At 34.5% G+C, this 23599-nt stretch overlaps 1 protein-coding gene across 1 annotated transcript in view; it reads right to left on the reverse strand.

Annotated features, from left to right (window-relative positions):
- LOC129220529 (rab GTPase-binding effector protein 1-like) overlaps positions 1-3377 on the reverse strand; it is a 37459-nt gene extending 34082 nt beyond the window's left edge. Inside the window, 2 exon segments of the mRNA XM_054854956.1 lie at positions 2511-2711; positions 3291-3377. Of these exon segments, the coding sequence (XP_054710931.1) occupies positions 2511-2711; positions 3291-3339 (250 nt within the window). The 5' untranslated portion in view covers positions 3340-3377.
- Between the last annotated feature and the right edge of the window lie 20222 nt (positions 3378-23599).

The raw sequence follows: 23599 nt of genomic DNA on the forward strand, positions 1-23599 counted from the left end.
CTTGTCAATGTTTTAATACTTTTAAAATCTATAAGTTATTTTTACATATGCTACCTTTAGGTTAGCTTATTTTCTTTTTTATCTTAATTTATAATATATTATTTTTTCAAAACATGCGGACAATGAGCACGTGCTTTGTGAGAAATTTATTCTCGTTTTGGACCTTTCAATCCTTTTGCATCTTGTAAGTAAATATATTAATATTTTGACAATTAGTCGCATGACACTCAGATTAACTTATTTTCTGCGTTTGATTTTCTTTTAAATGAATAAAAAAATTTCAAAATCATTCCAACACTAAACTGTTTTTACTTAGTGGAAAATTGCGTATCGTGTTCGAGATTGCAATCCTTTTGCATCTTGTCAATGTTTTAATACTTTTAAAATCTAGAAGTTATTTTTACATATGCTACCTTTAGGTTACCTTATTTTCTTTTTTATTTTAATTTATAATATATTATTTTTTTCAAAACATGCGGACAATGAGCACGTGCTTTGCGGGAAGTGTATTCTCGCTTTTGACCTTTCAATCCTTTTGCATCTTGTAAATATATTAATATTTTTTGACAATTAGTCGCATGCCACTTCAGATTAACTTATTTTCTGCGTTTGTTTTTCTTTTTAATGAATAAATTTATTTTCGAAATCATTCCAACACTAAACTTGTACTTAGTGGAAAATTGCGTATCGTGTTCGAGATTGCAATCTATTTGGATCTTGTCAATATTTTTAATACTTTTAAAATCTAGAATTTGTTTTTTTTTTTTTTTTTTTTTGGTTTTATGTCACTAAATTAAGTTAATAGTAATTATGAAACTTGTATAAACTTAGCAGGTGATTCCAAAATGCATTATTTTAATGCATTGTACATATATATCAGCTTGTTTTCATGCATATTATGGTTTAGTATAAATTTCAGCATGTTATTGAACGCATTTGCAAATTGCAACCAAGTAAAGCATAACGGCACCTAAGAAAAAAATATTGGTTGCCAATGGCACCTAAGTAGCTGATGCTAATTTCGACCTCTGAATATGATACTACACTCTACCCATTTTGATATTCCTAGTCTCATACAACATTTTTAGATGGCTATCGCTCCTTTAAATAAATTTCTCTAATTAATTTATTTTTTTACGATTCTTTTTTTAACCAGCCTATCTCATTCAGTAAATTTTTTTAACATTTAATATGTTTAATTTTGAAACTTATTATTTGAAAAAGAAATTTTCTTTAAAGTAACAAATGAAATTAAAACTTGATACCTTTTACTTTTCTCTTTTGGTCATACAGCAGTGTTCATTTTGCATATGACTTTAATTATCTGAAGAATAAATATTTGGAATTTAAATCAAAAGTGGATGTGCAAAGCATGGACACTCTCCTCATATTTTGGTTTATGAAAATAAATAATAAAAACTCAGCATTTATTTGCCTTTCGATTACTCTTAGGGTGTTTTGAAATCATGAGTCAATAATCTTGATCGATGACTATGAAATGGGTTGAAATTTGTCAGGGGACTAATGTATTTTTTTTTTAAACTCAAATTTTATACCTATAACTATTTACATAATTTCAAAAGAAAGTCCTTAAGGATGCTCATTACTGGCACAACTGTCCCATAAGATATTAAAATGGATGCTATTTCTTAGTAAATTTCTAAGCTAGAATTTTTTAAAGAATGCAACAGACTGTAATAGCTTCATTTTGAAGCAACTAAAGTTATGTTCATATAATTATTAACTAAATATAATATAATGTCACTTATTTATCTCTTAGCAACTCTCAAGTTAAACAGAATACACTGTTAACTATTGGATAGTTTGTGGTTCTAAGGGTTTGTTACACACAGACTTTTTACTTAAATATAATTCTATACTATGCTCTATTGTGTGGTGCAATTGCGTATAACGTGTAGGACAATGTTTTACATACAATACTTATAATAATAAAATGAGCATTCCAAACAAATTATTAAGGCTGAAGTGGCCAAATCACACCTCATGATTTGCAGTCTTGCATAATATAGATGAACGTGCGAACGTCGTTCGCAGAAAATTTTTGGCTCTGCAGAAATTTTTTTTCAAACTGCTAACATTGATTTAAAAAAAAAAAAAAATTATAAAGGGAATTTTTAAGAAAATCCCAGAGTTTATTTCTGTTAAAACCTTTCTCCAAAAGCCTTTTAAAGCACATGTGTAACAAAAATAATGGTTTTGGCAGTTTTCTTCAGTTGGTGAAAAATAAACACAAACTATATGTTATTGTAAAAATAAAAAATAAAAATTAAATGATTTATAGTACTTTTTTTTTTGTCTCTTTCATATTTGAATATAAATTTAATTTTTTATTCAAGGGTCAGTTAGGCAAAATAATTATTTGCAGAAAATTTTCCAGTTAGGATTTGTGTTCGTAGAAAGCTTTTCATTTTATCTAAGTCTGATGATTCGGTCAGGATGAAGCATTGCCGAAGTGGTCGGAACTTCGTTCCATCTCTAGTTTAAATTACCTTGCATTATCCTTTCAAATGAAGCACGTTCTTCTTCATGTTTTCTTTGTTCCGTTTCATAAACATTTTCTTTCTCACATTCGGCAACTGTGACTAATGAACGATATTCATCTAATTCCGTTTGAAGCCTTCTCAGTTCCGCATTCAGTCGCTTTATTTCTTCAGTTTCCTCTCCAGAAAGTTCATTCACTTGCAAAATATCTTAAAAATAATTGATCAACACACTAATGAGACAAAGGTTTCAAAATTTATAAAGTAACTTAACACTACATTTAAAACAACTCTTCATTAGCAGTTAAATAAAAAATAAGAATAATTCAGCTACGAAAAGGTATTTGAGGATAAATATTGCAAATAAATACGTGTGGCAATACCTTTTCTTAATTAGTATTGATTGAATTAGATAATTGAACGATAGATAGCAGAACGATAAAGAAATCAAGTCTAATATGAATTATTCCACATATTTAATCACTTTTATGGAAAAATAAAGACAGTTATTTATATTGGCAGTTCAAAAAATGAAGGTGTTTTAAAGTAAAAGCTGAGAGTCTTGTTTTTAAAGGACATACATGAAAAAAAAACTGTAAAAGCAGAAGTGCAAACTTCTTCAACAGTTTACGGCATAAATCAGGATAACATTTGGGAGGGGTTTGAGCTCAATTTCCCCTTCAATGGAATTAATATTGAAAGACCGAAGAAAATGTTGAACTTATGCTCGAAATTCAGAATTACACAACTAGTAATAACAATGAAAATATAGTAACAAAATGCACATACGATCGGCGTTTTCGTATACTCTCGTAATCGATTCTGGAGTTTCCATCATTATCGTAACGCTTTTGTGTAGAATTATTTACACATTCGTCCAATTTAACCTAAAGTATACTATCCATTAATCATTTCAAATACAAACAGAACCAAGTCCATAATACGGCAGTAGATAACTGTTGCCAAATTCTCTTTTTCAATCAATGTAGCAGACGTATCTGTAGTGATGTTGCCATATGCAGTTTTGTTATTTTGGAATGATATAATCCCCCCCCCCCCGCCCCCCGCTTTGGTTAAAAAAAACACTTTTGCTCGGGAATTTACAAGGAAAATTTTGAAAATTTTCAAAAAATTCAGAATATTTTAAATTTTAATTCAGTATCCTAAAACAGCTTAAAGTTGCTATTTTCTACCCGAATGAACTTCCTTATTTAAATCACGTTAATGCCCGTTAAGAAATGACGTTTCTCCGTAGTCTGAGTGCAAATTATAAAAAAATATTTTCTAACCAGATCTGTCACTTTGGGGGGGGGGGGGGTTACGAGAGAAACTCTCCCTGTGCTTTGAGAAAACAGTGCATCTACACATATTTAAGCTTGGTTGTTGCTGATAATATGCATAGAGTATGCAGGGGTGTCTCCCCCCCCCCCCCGATCCACCCACAAGAGCAAGGGTGAACCTTTCTCTCAAATTCAGTGAAGAGCTCGAAAAATTGATCCCCCCCACACAAAAAATAAATAAATAATAAATTTAAAATATAAAAAAAAAGAGGCTACGCCATAGCCTTCCTCTTCTTGGGCACCTGTGGAGTATAAGTGCAGAGGCGTAGGAAGTATATAAACGTAGGGGGAGCTGGGGCTCATGATAGGGATCCAAGGCACAAAAGCAGTAGCGCCACCAGATTTTTTTTTTTTTTTTTTTGGCGTGGGAGGGGCCCTACTAGCAAAATTTCTTGCATCAACCTTGACAGATCTTGATATTATACTGACGGCGTCAATATTGACGTGTTTCATACTGCATAAAGCTTGCATAAAGATTAAAAAGCAATATTACAATAACAACACGTATGCAACATTGCATTCATCTTAAAAAATCAATATTGATATTACCTTACAATAACAACATTGCGTACATGTTGTCGCCGTCAAGATGATATTGATTTCATGCTGTCGCCGTCAAGATAATTAGTACACAATAGAACAGGTGGACCTTCGTTGATACTTGCGCATGCGCATGCGCACAGTTCTGTCTACCCACCGTCCCTCGCATTGCTGGCACATTCTTCCTGCTTTGACCTCAATCGGTTCAGAGGTGTTGCACGTGGCGTTGCATTCTTTTAGGCTTCGTTAAGTTGGTTGCTTAGTTATTAGTGTGGAATAGTATTGTTTTAGAAAAAACTTATGAATGACTGATAACTGCATTTGTTTATTAATATAGTACTAAACAAGTCATATCGCAGACGATGTGCGATCAATGTTAGAAATGGCCGAAAATAACTTTTTTCGTCCCTAGACTTCGAAACAAAGGGCATGAAGCCAAGAATTTCGTATTATCACTTCAATCTCACGTAAGATTAATTTTATTCAATGGTATTTATGTTATTCTTTAAGATAAATTCATATGTTTTGTCCATGGGATATTTTCAATGCTGACATCCATTTGAAAATGTACTTTATTGTATTTATTTATTTATTTATTATTTTGCTACCTTTACTCTTAAATGTGCCATAAAAACTTCCGCAATTATTCCTAACTAGGCATTTTATGTCTTTATAATACAATTAGAAGCATGAATTTAAAAAAATAAGTCAAGTATTACGCAAAACGAAGAAACTTTCATTTTTAAAATTAAATTGCGAGTACTATTAATATCTTTATATGAATTTCCGATCAGATGTCAGCTTTAAGAAAATATTCTCAGGCTAGAAAACTATCTTGAAGAATAACAGAAATAATTAAAGAATGAAATTTAATTCTCGAGTTTGAAGTGAAAATAATACGAATAAATAAATGGATAAAACACCTTGCAAACGTGCTGATTTCATACTGTCATGTCAATGTATCCTGACATTTTCCTGTCATATCAATACGTATGCAATATTACAAAAGGAAGATCATCTTGCCTAGACCTTGATTTCATGCTGTCATGACAACATCTTGATATTATCCTGTCATATCAATACGTATGCAATATTACAAAAGCAAGATCATCTTGCCTAGACCTTGATTTCATGCTGTCATGACAACATCTTGATATTATCCTGTCATATCAATACGTATGCAATGTTACAAAAGCAGCCTACCTTGATATTTTCCTGATATTATGCTGCATACACCTTGTCAGTCAATATTGTGGCAGCCTGCTGACAGCATAAAGGGAGTAACATAACAACATTGAGGCAGTATTAATGCAAGATGATTTTTCTTGCATGTCAACCTTTATGCAATACTGAGGCAAGATATTTTGCTTACTGGGGGGGGGGGGAGCACTTGAAAAAAATTTTCTTATTTGAAATGATTGTCGATCCCTTCGTCTTCCTCTCCCTTTCCCAGTAATGTTTTCAATCATATCTAACATATAAATTGAGGCAGTGAGAAACAAAGGGATGTAAGTGGATATTTTCAAGTTTTGAGTAAAACGCGTTTAAAGATAACGTCTCAGGTAAGCCTTCATTGATATTTTTTCTAAATCATGCTGTACAGCAGCACCAACCAGCGCTACTAGTATTATCTCTCACTCCAAGACAGAGGAAAGGTTCCTCTACTATTTGTACTGGTTATCTCCAAATTTTTAAGTTTGCCATGTACATCCTCTTGCTTCTCACCGCCTCAATAGTATATGGAGAGAATGAGGTGATAAAACTTCTGGTTTTTTTTTGGAAGGGGATCGGTCAGTTCTCGAAGATGAGCACAATATCAATAGGGGCGTCCTGGGACTTCAGCCCCGGAAAATTTCCGAAATCTTAGTTCTAAAAACGTAGTTTAGACGGTCTTTGGTAATGTTAAGGAGAGAAAATATTCGAATGCCCTCCCTGGAAATTTTTCGGAATTTATGTCTTTAAAGCGCGAATTCAGACCATATTTATGACGTTAGGGAAAATGATATGACTCAAGGATTGTCCTCAATCGATTTACATCTCTTTCCCAATATTTCAAAATTGAAGTTCCAAAAACGCAATTGAAGACAGTCTTCAATGATGTCAGGGAAAGGGGGAGGTTCTAGGGCTCTCAGGACTTTTTTAGAAATTGAAGTCTTAGAGAGCGTTCCTCAATGAGGTTATTGGAAAAGATTCCTTCCCCTTAAAGTTTTAGAAATTGTAGTTTTAAAAACTGAATTTTCATCCTTCTTTTTTGATATCAGATAGGAGTTTCGGGTGTCGCTCTCCGAAAATTATTCGAGATAGATCATATTTGTTAATGTTAGAGGCATAGCAATGTTTTGAAATTGAACGGAATATTATATAATCTATCATATTGTAGAGGGCAAGGTGTTCAGTTATGGGTTCTCTTCCGCGAATTTTCAGGGCATCGCTCTCTAAAAACGAACATTGCAACGCTTTTTAATAATTTAGGAGGTAGGGGAGGGCTTCTGCAGCGTAGCATTTAGAAGACTTTCTTTTATGAGAACTAGAAACAGAGGAGAAGAGAAACAGTGCGCCTGAAATGTGTTAAAATAAAACGTTCGTTGTATAGTGCAGATAAATGTTAGTAAAAGTACTTCAGAGAAACTATGAAATATTGTTGGTGCTTTTTTCTAACAATAATAAGTGAAAAGGAACGTTTTTAATCGTGAAAATGGATATGAAAAGTTTCCCAGAACCTCAAACATTTTGAGGAGTGCTCAAGTGCTCTCTTCCACATGCATTTTTTTTAGCATGAAAACATATCTGTGACAAAAAAAAAAAAAAAAACCCTTAATTTTGAGAAAACAAAAAAATAAGAATAAATGTAACTTCATAAAGTCTAAATGTTCAAAAAAATTTTTGTTTTCAATAAACTCGCAGTTTTTAACATCGTAACAGTGTTTACAATTATTAAAGTTCTTTTTTTTTTTTTTTTTTTTTTATAAATATTCTAATGAAGATTTCACTACCGATTTTGATTAGTGAGAATTTTTGTTTCTGTGTTGTTACCTTAGAATACCTTATAAATGCCTAATATACCTTAGAATTCTTTAAATTATATTTATCTTTGCAAATTTTTAACTTCATGAAAAAATTAATCCCTCATGGTTTAAATATAACAAAATAATGGATAAAAAGTTTTTTTTTTTTTTTTTTAGTTTCTACCGTGGAATAGTTCTGGATTTTTTTTTTTTAATCACAGCAATGATATGTATCCGCAAAAGAAATTTCTGGGTATGTTACTGATTTAGGTTGTTTCTTCTGACAATATTTTCAATCAAAAATAATAAATATAACTTTTATAGAATTTTAAAAATTTGTTCGAAGAATATGTATATCAGGCTTTTAGTCTATGTCCCCTGACAGAAGATCACTTTTGCTTTCGATAGACCATCTAATAATGATATTTTCGCAATCTGATCGTATCTTTTGATCGAAACGTGGAATTTAACACCCGAAACAAACGATCATAATCCCTCGAAAATTAGTTTAGAACTATTTTTTGTTCTATAACTACATTGCTAAACTTTTGAGAACTCGCTAAAGAATTTTCTTTGATCGGGGCTGAACTTTTTATGAAGAAATGAAAAAAATAAAAAAGAGAAAGAAACGATGGATAAAAATGCTAAATAAATTTGTTTGTAAATTGGACTTTTTTCTTTTCTTCCTCTGCATATTTTTTTTTCCCCTTTCTTTCTTTCCTTTTCTTTTTTTTTTTTTTTTTTTTTTGATAATTGCAACAAACAAAAAATATTATATGACCACTCAGTATTTTAATTTAACTTTCGTTTCATATTTTGCAAGTTTGTTTTAATAAACGAATTTAAAAGGATTCTTCGGAGATTCTTTAAATAGCGTCCGGAAGGTCAGATGTTTTTTACCTTAGAAACCCTCTTTTTGATACGTGTCTGGAGCACCTTTCATATTTAAATACAAAACTGGCTCACGATTATCTCTTTTTAGTGGAAGTGTGAGATACAATTGGCATGGAAAACTAAGAACATTAAACTGAGCTACAGTGTAATGTGTAATACACTTGCGAAAGACGAGCTCAAAGTGGAGAGGGCGGAAAACACCCCTATGTAGATAACTTGTCTTTAATACTTTTTTTTCTTCCGGGAATCGAGAGGTTTGAAAAGAGGGAAACACAAATGTACTGACCGTACTGACCACTCAATCTCTCCCCTTTCTTTGTTGGTTATTATGTGGAAACTCCTAAAAAAGGTAGATCTCGTTTTTGAAATCAGGTTTGAGATAGACAATGTACTGCAAAAAGCTATACGGTTAGAATTTTTCCGGGGGAGCTGAGCCGGTCTGAAATATTATAGAGGGAGCTCAAGCTCCCCCAGCTCCCCGCTTCCGACGCCTATGTATAAGTGTAACCTTTTACCAGGCCTATCATTTGGGCTATCGGAGGGGTTTCTTTATCGCTTCCTCCTGGATCTGTAAAACATATAATGTGTGCATTTTGATATTCTTTCCGTGTAAAACTTCGAGATTTGCTACCCGTCCCCCTTCCCCTAGGAAATCTTTGAAATGGTTGGCATACCTTTGACCCCTTGGAAAAACTAGAAATGACGGGCTTTTCGAACAAAAAAAAAAAAAAAAAAATTTAAAAGGTTCAACTCAAGTTACCTCTCACTTCCATTTAAACCCGAGTTCGAAGCTAAACTTTTTATCTGAACACATTCTTGAAATTTTCTCAAATAGGAATTTAGACTTTCTGTAAATATTACCGACACCCGACATCGACTCCCCCCCCCCCTGCAAAGTGAATATGAGTCGTGACATCATTCGTTTGGTTCACTATCTAAAAGGAATGAAATACTATTGTATCAACTATCATACGCTGTTGTTGTTTTCATTTGGAATTTCTATGCTCTGTGTAGTTTTATCCTCTTTCCATACATAGAGTACACTAAAAAAATCTAATATCTTTTTAAATAATATCATAATACAGGAAGTAATTATCAAGGGGGGGGGAGTCTATGCGTTAACAAATGTGCCTATTTACAATGAAAGGTGCAATCAAAAAATTGTAATACAGAAAAACGTGGGCGGCTGGTTCACCGAAAAAGTAGGGCTCAAAAGAAGTGGGTGAGGTTAGGGGGCGTGACTCCTAAAAATGTTTTTTCTTATTCTTTTCTTTCCTTTTATTTATTTATTTATTTTTTTTAATTTTATTTATTGTTTCGAAAAAATGGGCTATATTCAAGGCTGTCAACGTTAGGGCACATTCATTGATTACGTAAGGATGATTTTGGCAACTTTTGTCCCCCACCCCAACCCCTTATCCACGTAAGAGGTTCCGTAAGAATTTTCAAAGCTCTCCCACTCCTATCCTTACGTAAGATTCCACTTCGTTTTTCAAAACAACAAAATGTTGTTAGAAAACGATCAGTTACACTAAAACTCCCAGTTTGACGAAAATCAAAAAATTTTCTTTTTCAATATAATATATGAAGCGATACTAAATATGATGCGATAATAATACATAATAATATAATCATATATGAAAATTTATTATGCGATACTAATACATGCCATGCGATTCTTTAATTTAATTTTGCACTATTCATTCTTTGTTAAACAAATAAAAAAATAGTTTATCCTAATACTTTTTTACCTACCAGAAGCAAATGAAATATGATCTATTCGCGCGATTTCTGATATAAGATATCGACTTGGAAAATATTACGTAGGAATGGGTTTGACCCCTCCGTCCCCCCAAAGTGTGGGGGTATGTAGAGATTTTTGTAACTCCCCTGCCCCTCAGGACCCTTACGTAATTAAGGAATGGCCCCTTACAGATTCCATGACCTCCAAAACATGTGGTATATGGACTCAAAAATCGAGACGGGTGGCCGCCGAAGACTTTCTTCTTCCAATTCGAAGTTCCATTTTTATGAATAAAAGGAGAAAGTCAATTTATTTGGAATGTTTACTTTTTACTTTCTTGAAATATATCAATCCACCCTATAAAAAATAATTTTTCAATTGATCATTAGTTTTTAACTGTGAAAAGTGAGGGGGTAAGGCTCTTTTAGTTTTAAAAGTAAAGGGGCAGTCGCTTCCCTTGCCCCCCCCCCCCTCCTCACGAGCTGCCTATGCAAAAAATGCTATTTATCTCAAAAAAAAAATAATAATAACAAAAGTTCGAAAGTGAAAAATATATCGTCACCTCAAAGCAACAGTAGGATGTCTTACTGTAATGTCTCACTACACAAGAGAAGGAAATAACACCCAGGGTACCGGTGGGAATCGAACCCATGACCTTTGGCTGAGAAAATGAAGCTTCTGCCACTGAGCTACGGAAGCCCCATGTTCAAAACTCGCATTGAAGAGCAGGGCCCAGTTAAGATATCCTGGGTCCTAGCATGGGCGCCTATATGCAAAGTTGCAAGGGGGGGGGGGCTCAAATATTTTCCCCGTGGAAACCGATTTCAGGACAGATTAGAGTCATTAAAATTTGACATTTTTTATAATTTATTCATTTCTGGATGGCGAAGAAATGTTTTTACATTTTTGCAAAGAAAAAAGTACTAAAAGCAAGAAAGTTCTAATTTCAAAGGGGGAGGGGCTCGAGCCCCCTCCTTGCCCCCCTATATGGACGCCCTTGGGCCCTAGGGCAAATACTTTTTTAAGCCCCCCCCCCCCCCCCGAATTCAAACTTCCCGATATTAGCTACAGACGAAAACAATTTTAGCCACAGACTGAAGTAATTTTAACCATTTGGGGGACCTCTAGGCCACGGCCTAGTTGCCCTATTCAGTAATTAGGCCCTGCTGAAGAATAAATTCTCCAATTTTCGGAATGAGTGTGTGTGTGTGCATAGGCGGCTTATGCAGAGTGGCAAGGGGAGAAACGGCCCCCTTACTTCTAAAAGTAAAGGGGCCTTGGCCCCTCATCTTTCAGAGAAACAAATTAATGATTGCTTGAAAAATGGTTTTTGACAGAGTGGATTGATTTATTTCACGAAAAAAAAATAAACATTCTAAATAAATGGACTTTTCTCGTTTTATTTCATAGGAATGGAACTTCGAACTGGAAGGGGGAACTCTGCGGTGGTCTTTCGTCCCTATTTCTTATGCCACATTTTAGAGGTCATTTAACCAGGTGGACTGATGTTATAGCCAAATTTTACAAAAAAAAAAAAAAAAAAGCTTAAGGGGCACTGCCTTCCTCCCCCTCTTCTTCTGACTCCCCTTCCCCCATTTTTTTGGTGCACCTGCCGCTTATGTGCTTGTGCGTGTGATTGTGCGTGGGTGTGTAGGCTTGTGTGTGTGTGTCGGCAGTGTGCGTGCGCGTAGGCGTATGTGCAAGTTTGTAGGGTTGTGTGTCTGTGTAGATTGTGTCTGTATAAGCATGCGGTGTAGGTGTGTATGTAGGAATGTGTATGTGTATAGGACATGGACGCAACCACCCAGGAGGAGCGGATTCCGGTGTCCAGTGCTGCTGGTGGAGACGGTGCTCGCTGGAGGAGCAGCAACTACTGGGTCTTGTCGACGGTGGTGCTGCAGAGGACCCGTGGGCAAAAACCAAATGACGCGGACGTCATTCAGCGGTCAAACTTTAATAATAAGCAATTCGAGATTGCTTGAAAAAAGAAAAAAAAAAGAAATGAAAGAAAACGGCACTCCGGGAGTGCCGACAGAAGCGAAAACTTGAACAATTACGTGGGTATTTTCTGAAAGGTTAGGAAATATTTTTTGGATTGTCAGGAAATATATTATTGTGCAGGAAATAATTTTTAATGAAGTGTTTTTTTATAATCATTATTTCAAACTACTACTAAAAAATAATATTACAAATTTCATGTATTGCGCTATTGTGCATGGAAAAATAATATTATTTACATTACATATTATTTACATGCAAAAATTGCGCAAATTTAATACATGAAATATGATATTGAATTAATTGGTATTCTTTGAAAGGAATACCAATGAAACATGAATTTTCATCCGAAATTTCAACAACTCTTCCATCACCATCATTATTATCGTTGTATTCCAAAGCTTCATAGGCATGCGCAGGGTTTCAGAAATGGGGGTGTACCACTGTACCAGGAGGTATTATGCTTGGAAAGGCTCCACTCTCCAATACTTGCTCGTTTAAGGGAAATTTTCAAATATTGTTAATAAAAAAAGCATTTTTAAATCCTATGAGGTAAGAAATTAATGAACTTAAAAAAGTAAAATTTTAGCAACTTTTGTATTAACTTTCATTTCTATGTGCTAATGCGGTACCGCGGTAACCCTGGTGACCCCCATGCCCACGCCTATGCTAATGCTAAAGGGTTATGGTAACTAAAATAAGAAAACGAACAATTTTGATTCGAATCTGTTTAAATATCTTGTAAAGACTGCATCATTGTAGTTATATATCTCGCTGTACTCGATCGACATCGTCATTCATCGGTCAAGTGAAAACAAAAAGCAATTCGTGATAACTCAAAAAAGAAATCACAGGTCCGCAGAATTTTTAAAGGTTCGTGGGTCAGAAAAGGATGAGAAACGGTGTTCTAGGAAGCTGTTGAGTGTGGAGAACTTGAATGTGGACCGAGTTTAACTTAGGTTTTTCTCTGAATTAGAAATGCTTGTAACTGTAACTTGTAACCTCCTGTTTTGATGCACAGTCGACTCTCGCTACAACGCGATTCGACTTACGCGATATGGCTACAACTCGAATTTTTCCCGAGTAACTAATTTTAGAGCTAACGCGAATTTTTCGTCCACAACAGGATTTTTTTTTTTGGAAGGAATTATCGGCTTCGTTATTGGCTACAAAATATTGATTTCGTAAATGTTATTACATCCCTTTAAGCATCACTGACAGCGAAAATTCTCACACCAAACTAATCTACGCATCGCGTTGTTAGTGCATCAAAAAACCACTCAGCATCTTTCATTTATTCGTTTTTTTTCATTCTAAATATTAAAGTTGATGAAATTTCTGGCACCTCAGTGGCACCTTTATCTAAAGTTTGTGAAGATGGGAAGAAAAAGAAAGTTTCTGATTTAAAAAAAAGGTTAAGATTCTCGATATGCTTGAACAACTGCAAAACACTGACGGTAGCACGACATTAATATGAGTGAATCTTCCATACGTACAATTAAAAGTCAAAACAAAAAGATATCCGTAAAAGTTCAGAACTTAGATTACTTTCAATATTGAAGCTTGCAGAGCAGTCTAGCAAAGTAAATATCATTAAAATAGAAGCTGCTCTTGTATTGTGGATAAAAGAGATAAGAGGGGCTGTTGCCCCAAATTGAAACGATATAAAAGAAAAGGCGAAGCAACCTTATTTAAAAATGCATTGGATAAGAATAACGATCTGATCATGGAGCATAAAATCATTATCTTCATTTTGTAACTCATAAATATTATTACTGTATCTACTGTACAGTACAGTGCAGCATTTTAATATTAGTAACTTTGCGTAACGTGTTGTTTTATTTTATGTCTATCCCTCCCATTGATTTTGTGCATCTTAAAATATTTCATGTTGAATAAAAGATTTTTTATTTATTAAATACAGTAAAATTTCAGTTCTTTATTTAAGAAACTAGTGTATAGTTAAGGAATGTTTTAAAGCAGTTTGAGGGGTGTTTATAAGTGTCTAAAAGAATTTAGTATGCTTTTAAAAAATTGGTATACTTATATTTTTACACAACGCGAAATTTCGACTTACGCAAGGAGTCTTGGAACGCATCCCTCGCGTAAGTCGGGACTCGACTGTACTGAGCAACTTGAAATTAACCTCATTTTGTGCATAACAAAAAGTTCTTTCAACTGATACATAATGCAAAGACGTGTGACAGTTTTTCACCCCCTCTTCCAGACACTTAATGTGAAAATTAAGCTTAAAAAATTAATTACACAAAATCCAAATTCAAAGAGATCGCTTCGAGGGGCAGATCCCCATAAACTTTGTACCACATTTCAATTTTTTTAGTGCTACTGATTCGTCTGGAGATCGTTCAGCCACATACAACTTTTTTTTTATTCAAAGAAATAGTACTGTTCGTTTTTCTTTTTTTTTTATGTGTGTGAGTGAGTGTGTGTAATGCAAACGCTGTGAAAATATCTGTCATTGGATTTATCCAAGGAAGCTGTAGTTGGACAAATTTTTAGACCAGTGGTTCCACTCTCGTTTTCACTCTTTTGATTTTTCTTGACTTATTTCTAGTTTGAATGGCTTCCCATAATGTCTGCTGAGAGTTCAATAAAAATTGATTATTAAAGCGAAGGATTTCTAAAACTTCCCCTCATTCAAAAGCGATTGTGTTTAAATTATCGAATACAAAAGAATATAAATAAGTAAGCAGATTTTATTATCTCGAAGCAGGAAACCTGCCATCGATCGACATCGAGTGCACTGGAGTTTGCGTAACATATGTCCAATTTCCGCAACTCATTAGGATGGAATGACGCAGCGCCCGTTATGCTCGTGACAGTCAGTTGAGGGTATTTCATACACGGTGGCGGTTAGTGGGTCTTTTAAATGGAGATGATCAACACAAATTTCAAAAATTAAATAATCAGATACGACGTTACTTGCAAGATTTTTTTTTTCGTTTACTTATTTATTTTTTATTGATTTCAATCACATTGCTTATTATTCTCATTTGACTGTTTTGAATTCCTATGATTTTATTTTCCCTCCGCCTCCTTCTGCAGCACCACCGTCGACCGGACCCTCCTGATGCTGCTCCTCTAGCAAAAACCGTCTCCAGGTTGCGTCTATATCTTACACACACCCATACATACACACACCTACCCACACTCACACACCTACACGCACACACCTACATACACACGCACACACCTACACACACGCACACATCTACACACAGACACACACACCACACGCGCATACATACACACCTGCACACACATACACAATCATGCCTGCACACAGACACAAGCACACACGCATACATACGCACCTGCACACACGCACACAATCATGCCTGCATACAGACACAAGCACACACGCATACATACACACCTGCGCATGCACACACACAATCATGAATGCATACAGGCACAAACACACACGCCTATACACACACACATACTTACACACTCATGCCTGGACACAAGCACACACGCCTACGTACACACACACACACACACGTGATTGCAAAAAACATAATTTGAATTCAAGAAGACCAGAATTCAAATTAATTTATCTTTATTTATTTATTTATTTTATTTATTTATTTATTTATTTATTTATTTTATTTATTTATTTATTTATTTATTTTGAGCAATCACAGTGCTTATTCTTCTCATTTGACTGTTTTGAATTCATATGATTTTATTTTCCCCCCACCTCCCTCTGCAGCACCACCGTCGACCGGCCTCACGATGCTGCTCCTCTAGCGAAAACAGTCTCCAGGTTGCGTCTATGTCCTACACACACACGCATACATACACACCTACACACACACACTCGTGCCTGCACGCAGACACAAACACACACGTGATTCCGAAAAACATAAATTGAATTCCAGATGTCAAAATTCAAATTAATTTTTAAACTTTTTTTTTATTTTTTATTTATTTTATTTTATTTTATTTATTTTTTCTTATATTTATTATTTTGTTTATTTATTCATTTATTTTGCAAAAAAAAAAAAAAAAACAGTTTTTTTTTTTTATTGAACTCATCCATGTCATTTAACGCGCTTTTTTCCATGTTGCAGCGCTTAGTGCGGTTGTTTCCTTCAGTCAAAAGTACTGAAGTTGATAGAATAAGCAAAAAAAAAAACATGGACCCAGAAAATACTTTCATTTTCCCAAGAGTTATTTTTTAATTATTTTCTTTAAATGTCCGATTTTGACAACCATTCGTGGTCTTTATGACGTCACAAATGATGAACGTTAGTGTCATAGGCACCCATATGCAAAATTTTAAGTTTGGGGCTCAGATTTTTTCCCCATGGTTTTGCAGGATATTTTCCCCATGAAAACCGATTTCATTACAGATTAGAGTGTTTAAAATTTGGCATTTTTTATAACTTATTCGAGAAGAAATGTTTCTACATTTTTGCAAAGAAAAAAATGCTAAAAGCAAAGAAATTCTAATTTCTAAGGAGGGTTTGAGCCCCCACATGCACCCCTCCCCCTTCCCCCATATGGGCGCCGATGGTTGGCGCGTATTCCACTGGCGCGCTGAATATTTACGTTTGCTGTCTACCGCGTTTCCAGGTTATGATAATTCAAAAGTGGATTATTGTGCTGTAAGCTTGCTATCAACCATATCGTTGCCACTACCTATGAATAGAGAAGCAAATTATATATTGCGATCTGCGCTAATGGAAACAATGAATGCCAGTTCATCATTTGTGATGACATGCGCGGAAGTTTAAAAAAAAATTTGGTCTGCGCACCGATTTAAATATTTTTTTAAAATAAAAAACTTTTTAAATTATTTAAAAAACGGCTAAATTCTATATTTTTAAGCATGCATTTTCAGAAAAAAATAATTTTTAAAATTTCGGAAACGACCCCATTAAAAATAAGAAGTAACAGCGTTTATGCGCAAAATTGCAGATTACTGCATGCACGTGTTTCATGATTGCAAGGAACCCCTTTTTCAAAATATGTGAGGTTTATGGATGAAAAGACATCCTACAAGCCACCTCCTAGAAGTTGCCCCCCGGAACAATAGCCATAGCTTCCTCCCCCCTAGATCCCGCACTGCCATACTGCCTTGCTAAGCACAAAAATCGTATCTGCACTTTTTATCTAAATTGAGTCCCGTCACCAAGCCATTCTTTGTCACGTGTTTCACCCAAATTCAATGTTTTAATGGTCATATGTTAATCGAAAATATTTTTTAAAAAGCTCTGAAAAGTTGCATATGAAATGAATCAAATACAACATGGAGGCGCAAAACTTGAAATGGCAATTGCTCATTTTGAACTCGGCTGCAGATGAAAATGAAAAGTATTTTACCGTTTTCATTTTCATGTCACACGCGGCTCATTTAGTTTTCGAAGAGGTATTCCTCATTTTACAACTACTTACAAGAAAAAAAAATCATTTTGTTGTTTTGCTGTAGTCGTTATTAATTGCTGCCGTATTTGCTTCAAATTAGTTTTTTTACTAAAAAATATTTGTATTTTCGAGTCTTGTAAATATTTTGTATTATTTTCATTACTTTTTTAAAATGTTTGAATTTACTATATAGCTAGTGTTTAATACAACCTTACTGTAATAACAAGAAAAACGCCATAAGCACGATTTTTGAAAATGAAATACCTTCTAAACTGCGTAATAAGGAAGCTAGCTCTTAGATGCTGTTCATAAATGATGTCATACTTTTTTTTTCATCGTATTTGACTCCCTCCCTCCTTTGTTAACATGTGTCACTCTTCACTTAACCCACTTTGCTCCCCTAGTCACGTGTCACATTGTTTTTCATAGCTTATTATTATTATAAAAAAAAGTGCTATGTCACACTTCTTGTTTCCCCGTCCCTCCCCCTTGTCAAAAACTCCCAATTTCAAGAACCTCTACTCCCCCTCCTTCAAAGCGTGACATTATTTGTGGAACACCACTTAGTTATTAACAAAATTATGGAAAATTTATTCTTTCAAACAGTTTGAATATTTAGTTATAAGAATTACCGCAACATTATTAGATAAAGCTTTAGTAAATTTCAGCTTAATTCCTCGGTTCAGTAGATTCTCTCTATTCTGAACATTCATAGAACCAATCGGCGGCTGGTGTATGAAAAAAAAGGGGGGGGGGGTGACAGAAGTGTACGGGGTAGGAGGCATGTCCCCTGAAGCTGGTTTATTATTATTATTATTATTTATTTATTTATTTATTTATTTATTTATTATTTATTTTTGTGAAATTGGGCTATATTACTGGTTTTTAATACTACTGCTTAAATAACTTGTAAAAATGGAAAATGACATCAAAATCGGGACGAATGGCAACCGCAGACTTTCCCCTTTCGTTTTTGAAGTTCCACTCTCACGAAATAAGATGAAAAAAGTTCATTTGTTTGGAATTTTTAGTTTCTACTTTTGTGAAATGAATCAATCCATCCAATAAAAAACCATTTTTCAACAGATCATTAATTTTTAACTTTGAAAAGTGAAAGGACAAGGCCCCTTCTCTGTTGGAAATGAGGGGAAATTGCTGTAGAGAAACCTAAGTTCTATGCTCCTTCCCGTCTATTATTCCAATAGAGGGCGCTGCAAGCGCTTATTGAATTAAGAAAGTAGATTATGGAAAAATTTAGTGGCAACACTGACAGTGGAAGAGATGGAATAGAATTCGAAACACGAGCGCAAGCTCCGTGGAAGCGAGTAATTCGCTGTTTAGAATAAATGATTTGGTTTAATCACCAATATGTAAATATGTACATAGTCTTCAATAAAGATGTTAAGTTTTCATTGAGTCGTGATAATATGAATCTACCACTGAACCACCGGATTGACATAGAATTGCACTTTTTTCCCACAATTGCCTCCCTTACCCAGGGCCTGATTATCCAAAAGGTTCAGGAAGCTTGAGCTTCCCCTCCAAATTAACAGGGGGGCCCAAAAAAAAAAGGCTTAAAATTTTCAGTTCCTGCTTTTGAATGTTTTTTTTTTTAAATATTCAAACATTAGAACTCGCTAAATAAAAATTTTGAAGAATTGTAAAAATTCAGGACACAGTTCATAAAATGTGGCTATTTTCATCTGTGGAATTTGCCCAAACGTGCTGCAATATACTTTTATCACACTTGCAGGGGCGTAGCTAAGGGGGGGGGGTTTGGGGACAAAACCCCCCCGAAAAGTTAGTCTCAAAAAAAAAAAAAAAAAAAAAGAGAAGAAGAAGAGAGAAGAGAAAGAAAAAAAAAGGAAGAAAAGGAAAAAATTCCAAGCGATTATACATACATATATATATATATATATATATATATATATATATAAAAGAAGTAACCCCCCCCCCCCCCGAAAGTCGGGTCTAGCTACGCCACTGCACACTTGACAAATTTTATGAAGTGATAAATCTGAAACAATTAACCACCCTCATCTGCAACGAATGGAAGTACAAAAAATATGTAATGTACAAAAGTTCAATATGTCTGGGGGAGGGTTAACTTTAATTGGAAGTCTGCTAGGGCCGTATAGCATTGGTGAGTTTTGTTTCAATGTTCGTAGAATTTTTAGAAAATATGTACTGGAAACAAAAAGTAGGGGGTCCAGAAATAAGACTTAGCTTCCCTTAACTTCAGAGGTTAGTCGGGCCCTGCCCTCCCCCCCCCCCCCATTTTCTTACGAGCCGCCTATGATGGGACCGAAACAAATTGTTCAGATTATGAGGGATTTCATCACAGAGGGAGAACGGGTAATGGACATGGGTGGACTGGCCAGGTCGGCTAGTCCAACTGGACCAACGGCAGAGTGGGCCACTTTAAGCAGTTTTTTATTGAACTTAATCCATTTAATTTACATCTAACATTTTTTAAAGCGTAATAATAGAAGAAAAAATTAAATTTGCTCAATCTATGGGAAAAAGTGTTTGGAAGCAGGTTAATTTTTTTCTCATCTTTAGCCCCGGGCCAAAGTAAATAGCCGAAGTTCACAGGTGCGAATACTTTCCTCTCTTTGTCAAATTTCTTTCTAGTTTTTAGAACTCTGGAGTCCATGTCTCCCACATTGAGAAAACGGGAGGGGGCAGAGAAATTAGGGTCCGACGTGGCCTGAAAAGGACCCGGAAAGAAAAAAGATCTTTCAAAAATCTTATATTAGTACGTCTATCAACAACAATTGGCCTGCACCACTAGACAAAGCGGCCCCGGCCCTGCTATAAATGTGTGGGCCATGCTTTGGGGTGTTGATACATGAGCAGCGGCATGCACAAGGTTGGGGGGGGGGGAGAAGGAACATCTGTTGGCCCGGTTCCGAGCCTGAAGGAGGCCAGAGATTTTTTAAATGAGGGGTAAAATATACAGTAGGAACGTAGTGGTAAACAAAATGGAGGGGAGCCTGTAAAAGTCATTTGTGACGGGCCTGAAAAATTTCTGCACACGTCCCTGGCCTGATATTCACTGGTTGCGGCAGATTCAACTAAATGCTGTCAGTTGGCAATCGATTTCATTGGTCTAATGTAATTTATCGCTATACAAGTATTTTCATCTCAGAATCGCATCGGGAAAGCAAGTCTCGACTACGATAAACTGAATCAGAAACAGAACAAAATTTCAACTTAGGAGGGCGAGTTCCTGAACATAGGCGGATTTAGGCCTTCCATGGGAGGCAAAAAAAGGGGGGGGGGGAGGTAAGATTTTTTTTCTCTTTATTTATTTATTTATTTATTTATTTATTTATTGAGCAACATTAGTTGTAATCAGGGCCAGACTTAGACTTAATGGGGTCCCAGGGTTGCCAACCTTGGAGAAGCAATTTGAGGAGTATCTGTGCTGATTTTGAGGAGTAATTAAAAATTTTGCGGGGCAGTTCGGAATTTTGTATAAAAGTCAATAAAATTAACTAAAACCACTTATCTGATTTTTTTTTTTTTTTTTTTTTTTTTTTTTTTAGAGCTTTAACAATTATTTTAAGCACTAGTATGAAAATAATTATTTACAAATTAATAAAACAGCTTTATACACAATTTCAAACTTTGAGTAAAAGCATCTTTAATTTCCCTCATTTACATGTTTGTTATGATGAAATAGCAAAATTTAAGCTGGAAAAATTCGGCAGGGAAATGCGAAGCAAAAGAACTTCTTTGCGGAGCCGCGGAGTTTCGCCATTTTTGCGCAGCAACTCCGCAAAAAGCGGAGTAGTTGGTAACCCTGGGTCCCTATGGTATTTCAGGTATGCGATCCCTTTGCAGTTCTAAAGTCACGATAGTATTAAGTCTACAATTGAGGACTTTGATGCCCAAACTTTTCCATTTTTAAAAATTCATTTTTACGTGCGGAAAATTGGTTGTTCCGACTGGTGCAACAATGTTTCACAAATATAAGATTAGACCTCTGCTTTGTAGTAAATAATGTAGGAAAGACATTAGCCTTTCGATCGGACACTAATGTTATTTATTGGTCTTACCAAAAATGAGTGAGTCTGTACTTACCTGGTTCTCGGTTTTTGCATCAAGGCCCAAGGAGGAAATTGTGTATTACAGATTTAAAATGGTCCGGGACACATTTTGAAAAAAAAAAAAAGTATTAAACTATTTAGAGTTTTGAAATTTTTTTGCACTGATTCACCATCAATTTGATTCGCAAAATCATAAAATAAATATTAAAAAAATATATTTAAATGTAGTTATTGTTTTCTAAAAAAAATGCTTTAAATTGCTAAAACTCAAAATATTCTATATCAATTTTCAAATTTTTTTCAAAAAACTATGCACAAATATCTAAGTTTTAATTTTTATTCGACGATTTAAAGAATATTAATTCAATAAAAATAGAAAATATTTGAAGAAAAATTTCGAAAAATTCAAAGATACTTTTAAAAAAATCATATTTTTTGAAGTAATGATTTTTTTTTAATTCACAGTGTAAAAATCAAAGTAAACTGTTTGAAAAAGATATGCTCCAAATTTCATTACTTTATCTTTATCAGTTCTTGACATATGAGTTTGAATGCGAAAAATCGGGAGAAATTGCATCATGGAGAGAAACGCGTTTGAAGTTTTAAAGTTAAATATAATGAAAGAATGCAGCAAAAACAATTATATCTTTCGTTCTAATTAAGATAGAAACAAGAATCAAACGCCCTTTTAAGCAGAAAAAGACGGAGAAGTTTTTTAAATGATAGGAAAAAAATGCAAAATTTGACACATTTTGTTTCCCGGACCCCTTTAAATATCGAAAAATTGCCAAAGTCTTCGAACCCTAGGCATTCCCTTAAAGTCACTAAAGATAGCTTAGAATTTCACTTATAGAAAATTTCATGGGAGAGCTTCGTAAACCCTTTTATTTGCACTATAGCCAAAAATTGATTTCAGTTTCAGAAAAAAATGCTCAGAGAGAGCTAGTGTTCAAACCAGAAAAGGGGCAGTGCGCTTTCAGATAAAAGGGATAAAAGGATAGAGAAGTTTTGTTGAATAAAAAAGGTGCTTCTTTTACTTTTTGGTATACTAGGTACATACAAAGTTCCAAGTGTTTTCGATAGTAATTATTTTTAAAATATTAAAAAGCTTTTTGATGTTTAGTTTTAAAGATATTGCAAAAAACATTCAGATACATTCTAATCAGATTCTTGTAGATAAATGATTGAAACGAAAGAATGACGTTTCAAGGACAGGGGTCAAAGGTTAGATTAAAAGCGGAAGGGCACGGTGCCCTTCTAAAAAATCTTGGGGGAAACCTTTCTCTTTTCATTTCAATGTTTCCAAACATATTATAAGATTATATTTTTAAAATTTCAACGTCGGAAAATTTCGAAGGAGAGTCTCCAGATTCCCTATAGTAACGAAATGTAGTTTAAAATTGGGTCAAGTATACTTCAGTTTTTAAATACTTCCAAATGAGATCACTAACTCTCTTTTTCTCTCAAACGTGACCAAAGTTTGTTTTGCGTTTTTTAATAGTTCAAACTCTAAACGTTTTTGTAGAGCTATTGTAGCCCCTATGCTGTTCCATTAATTTTACTAAGGGTAGCCTAAAATTGCATTTCTAAAACATCCCATTTCGGAGAATTTCTGGGAAGAGTCCCCGACATTCTAGTGTAAACAAAGATAGACTAAAATAGATTTCAATTTTGAAAAAAAAAAAGTTTAGAAAACAAAATTGTGGGGGAACCCCTTGTTTACTTTCTCTTTTAACGCTACCGAAAATTGTAAAATTGCCTTTTTTTACATCAACTTTGAAAATATCGCTTAGAAAAGAACTAGAACCCCGTGCCCCGATTCTTTTCTTAGGGCTATATAGATCAACCAATTTCAAAAAAAAATCCGAGGGGATTTACCTGGTTCCTCATCTCTTTCCTCGTGTCCTTCCTATGTATAGAAGCCTAAAGATGTGCCTTTTCAGGCTTATAACCATAAGTATCCTTTCTAGGCATATAAAAAATGTGTTAGTGTTAGCTATATTTTACGTTTCGCAAATTTCTATTTTAGAACTTTAAATCTTGATTTAGGAACTTAAAGAAAAATAGGAACTAGTAGTAGTTTAATGTCTTTGCTCGACTAATTTACAGAAGTGGGCCAAAATATTCT

Source organism: Uloborus diversus, chromosome 4, assembly GCF_026930045.1.
Source record: "Uloborus diversus isolate 005 chromosome 4, Udiv.v.3.1, whole genome shotgun sequence".
NCBI classification, from domain to species: Eukaryota; Metazoa; Arthropoda; class Arachnida; order Araneae; family Uloboridae; genus Uloborus; species Uloborus diversus.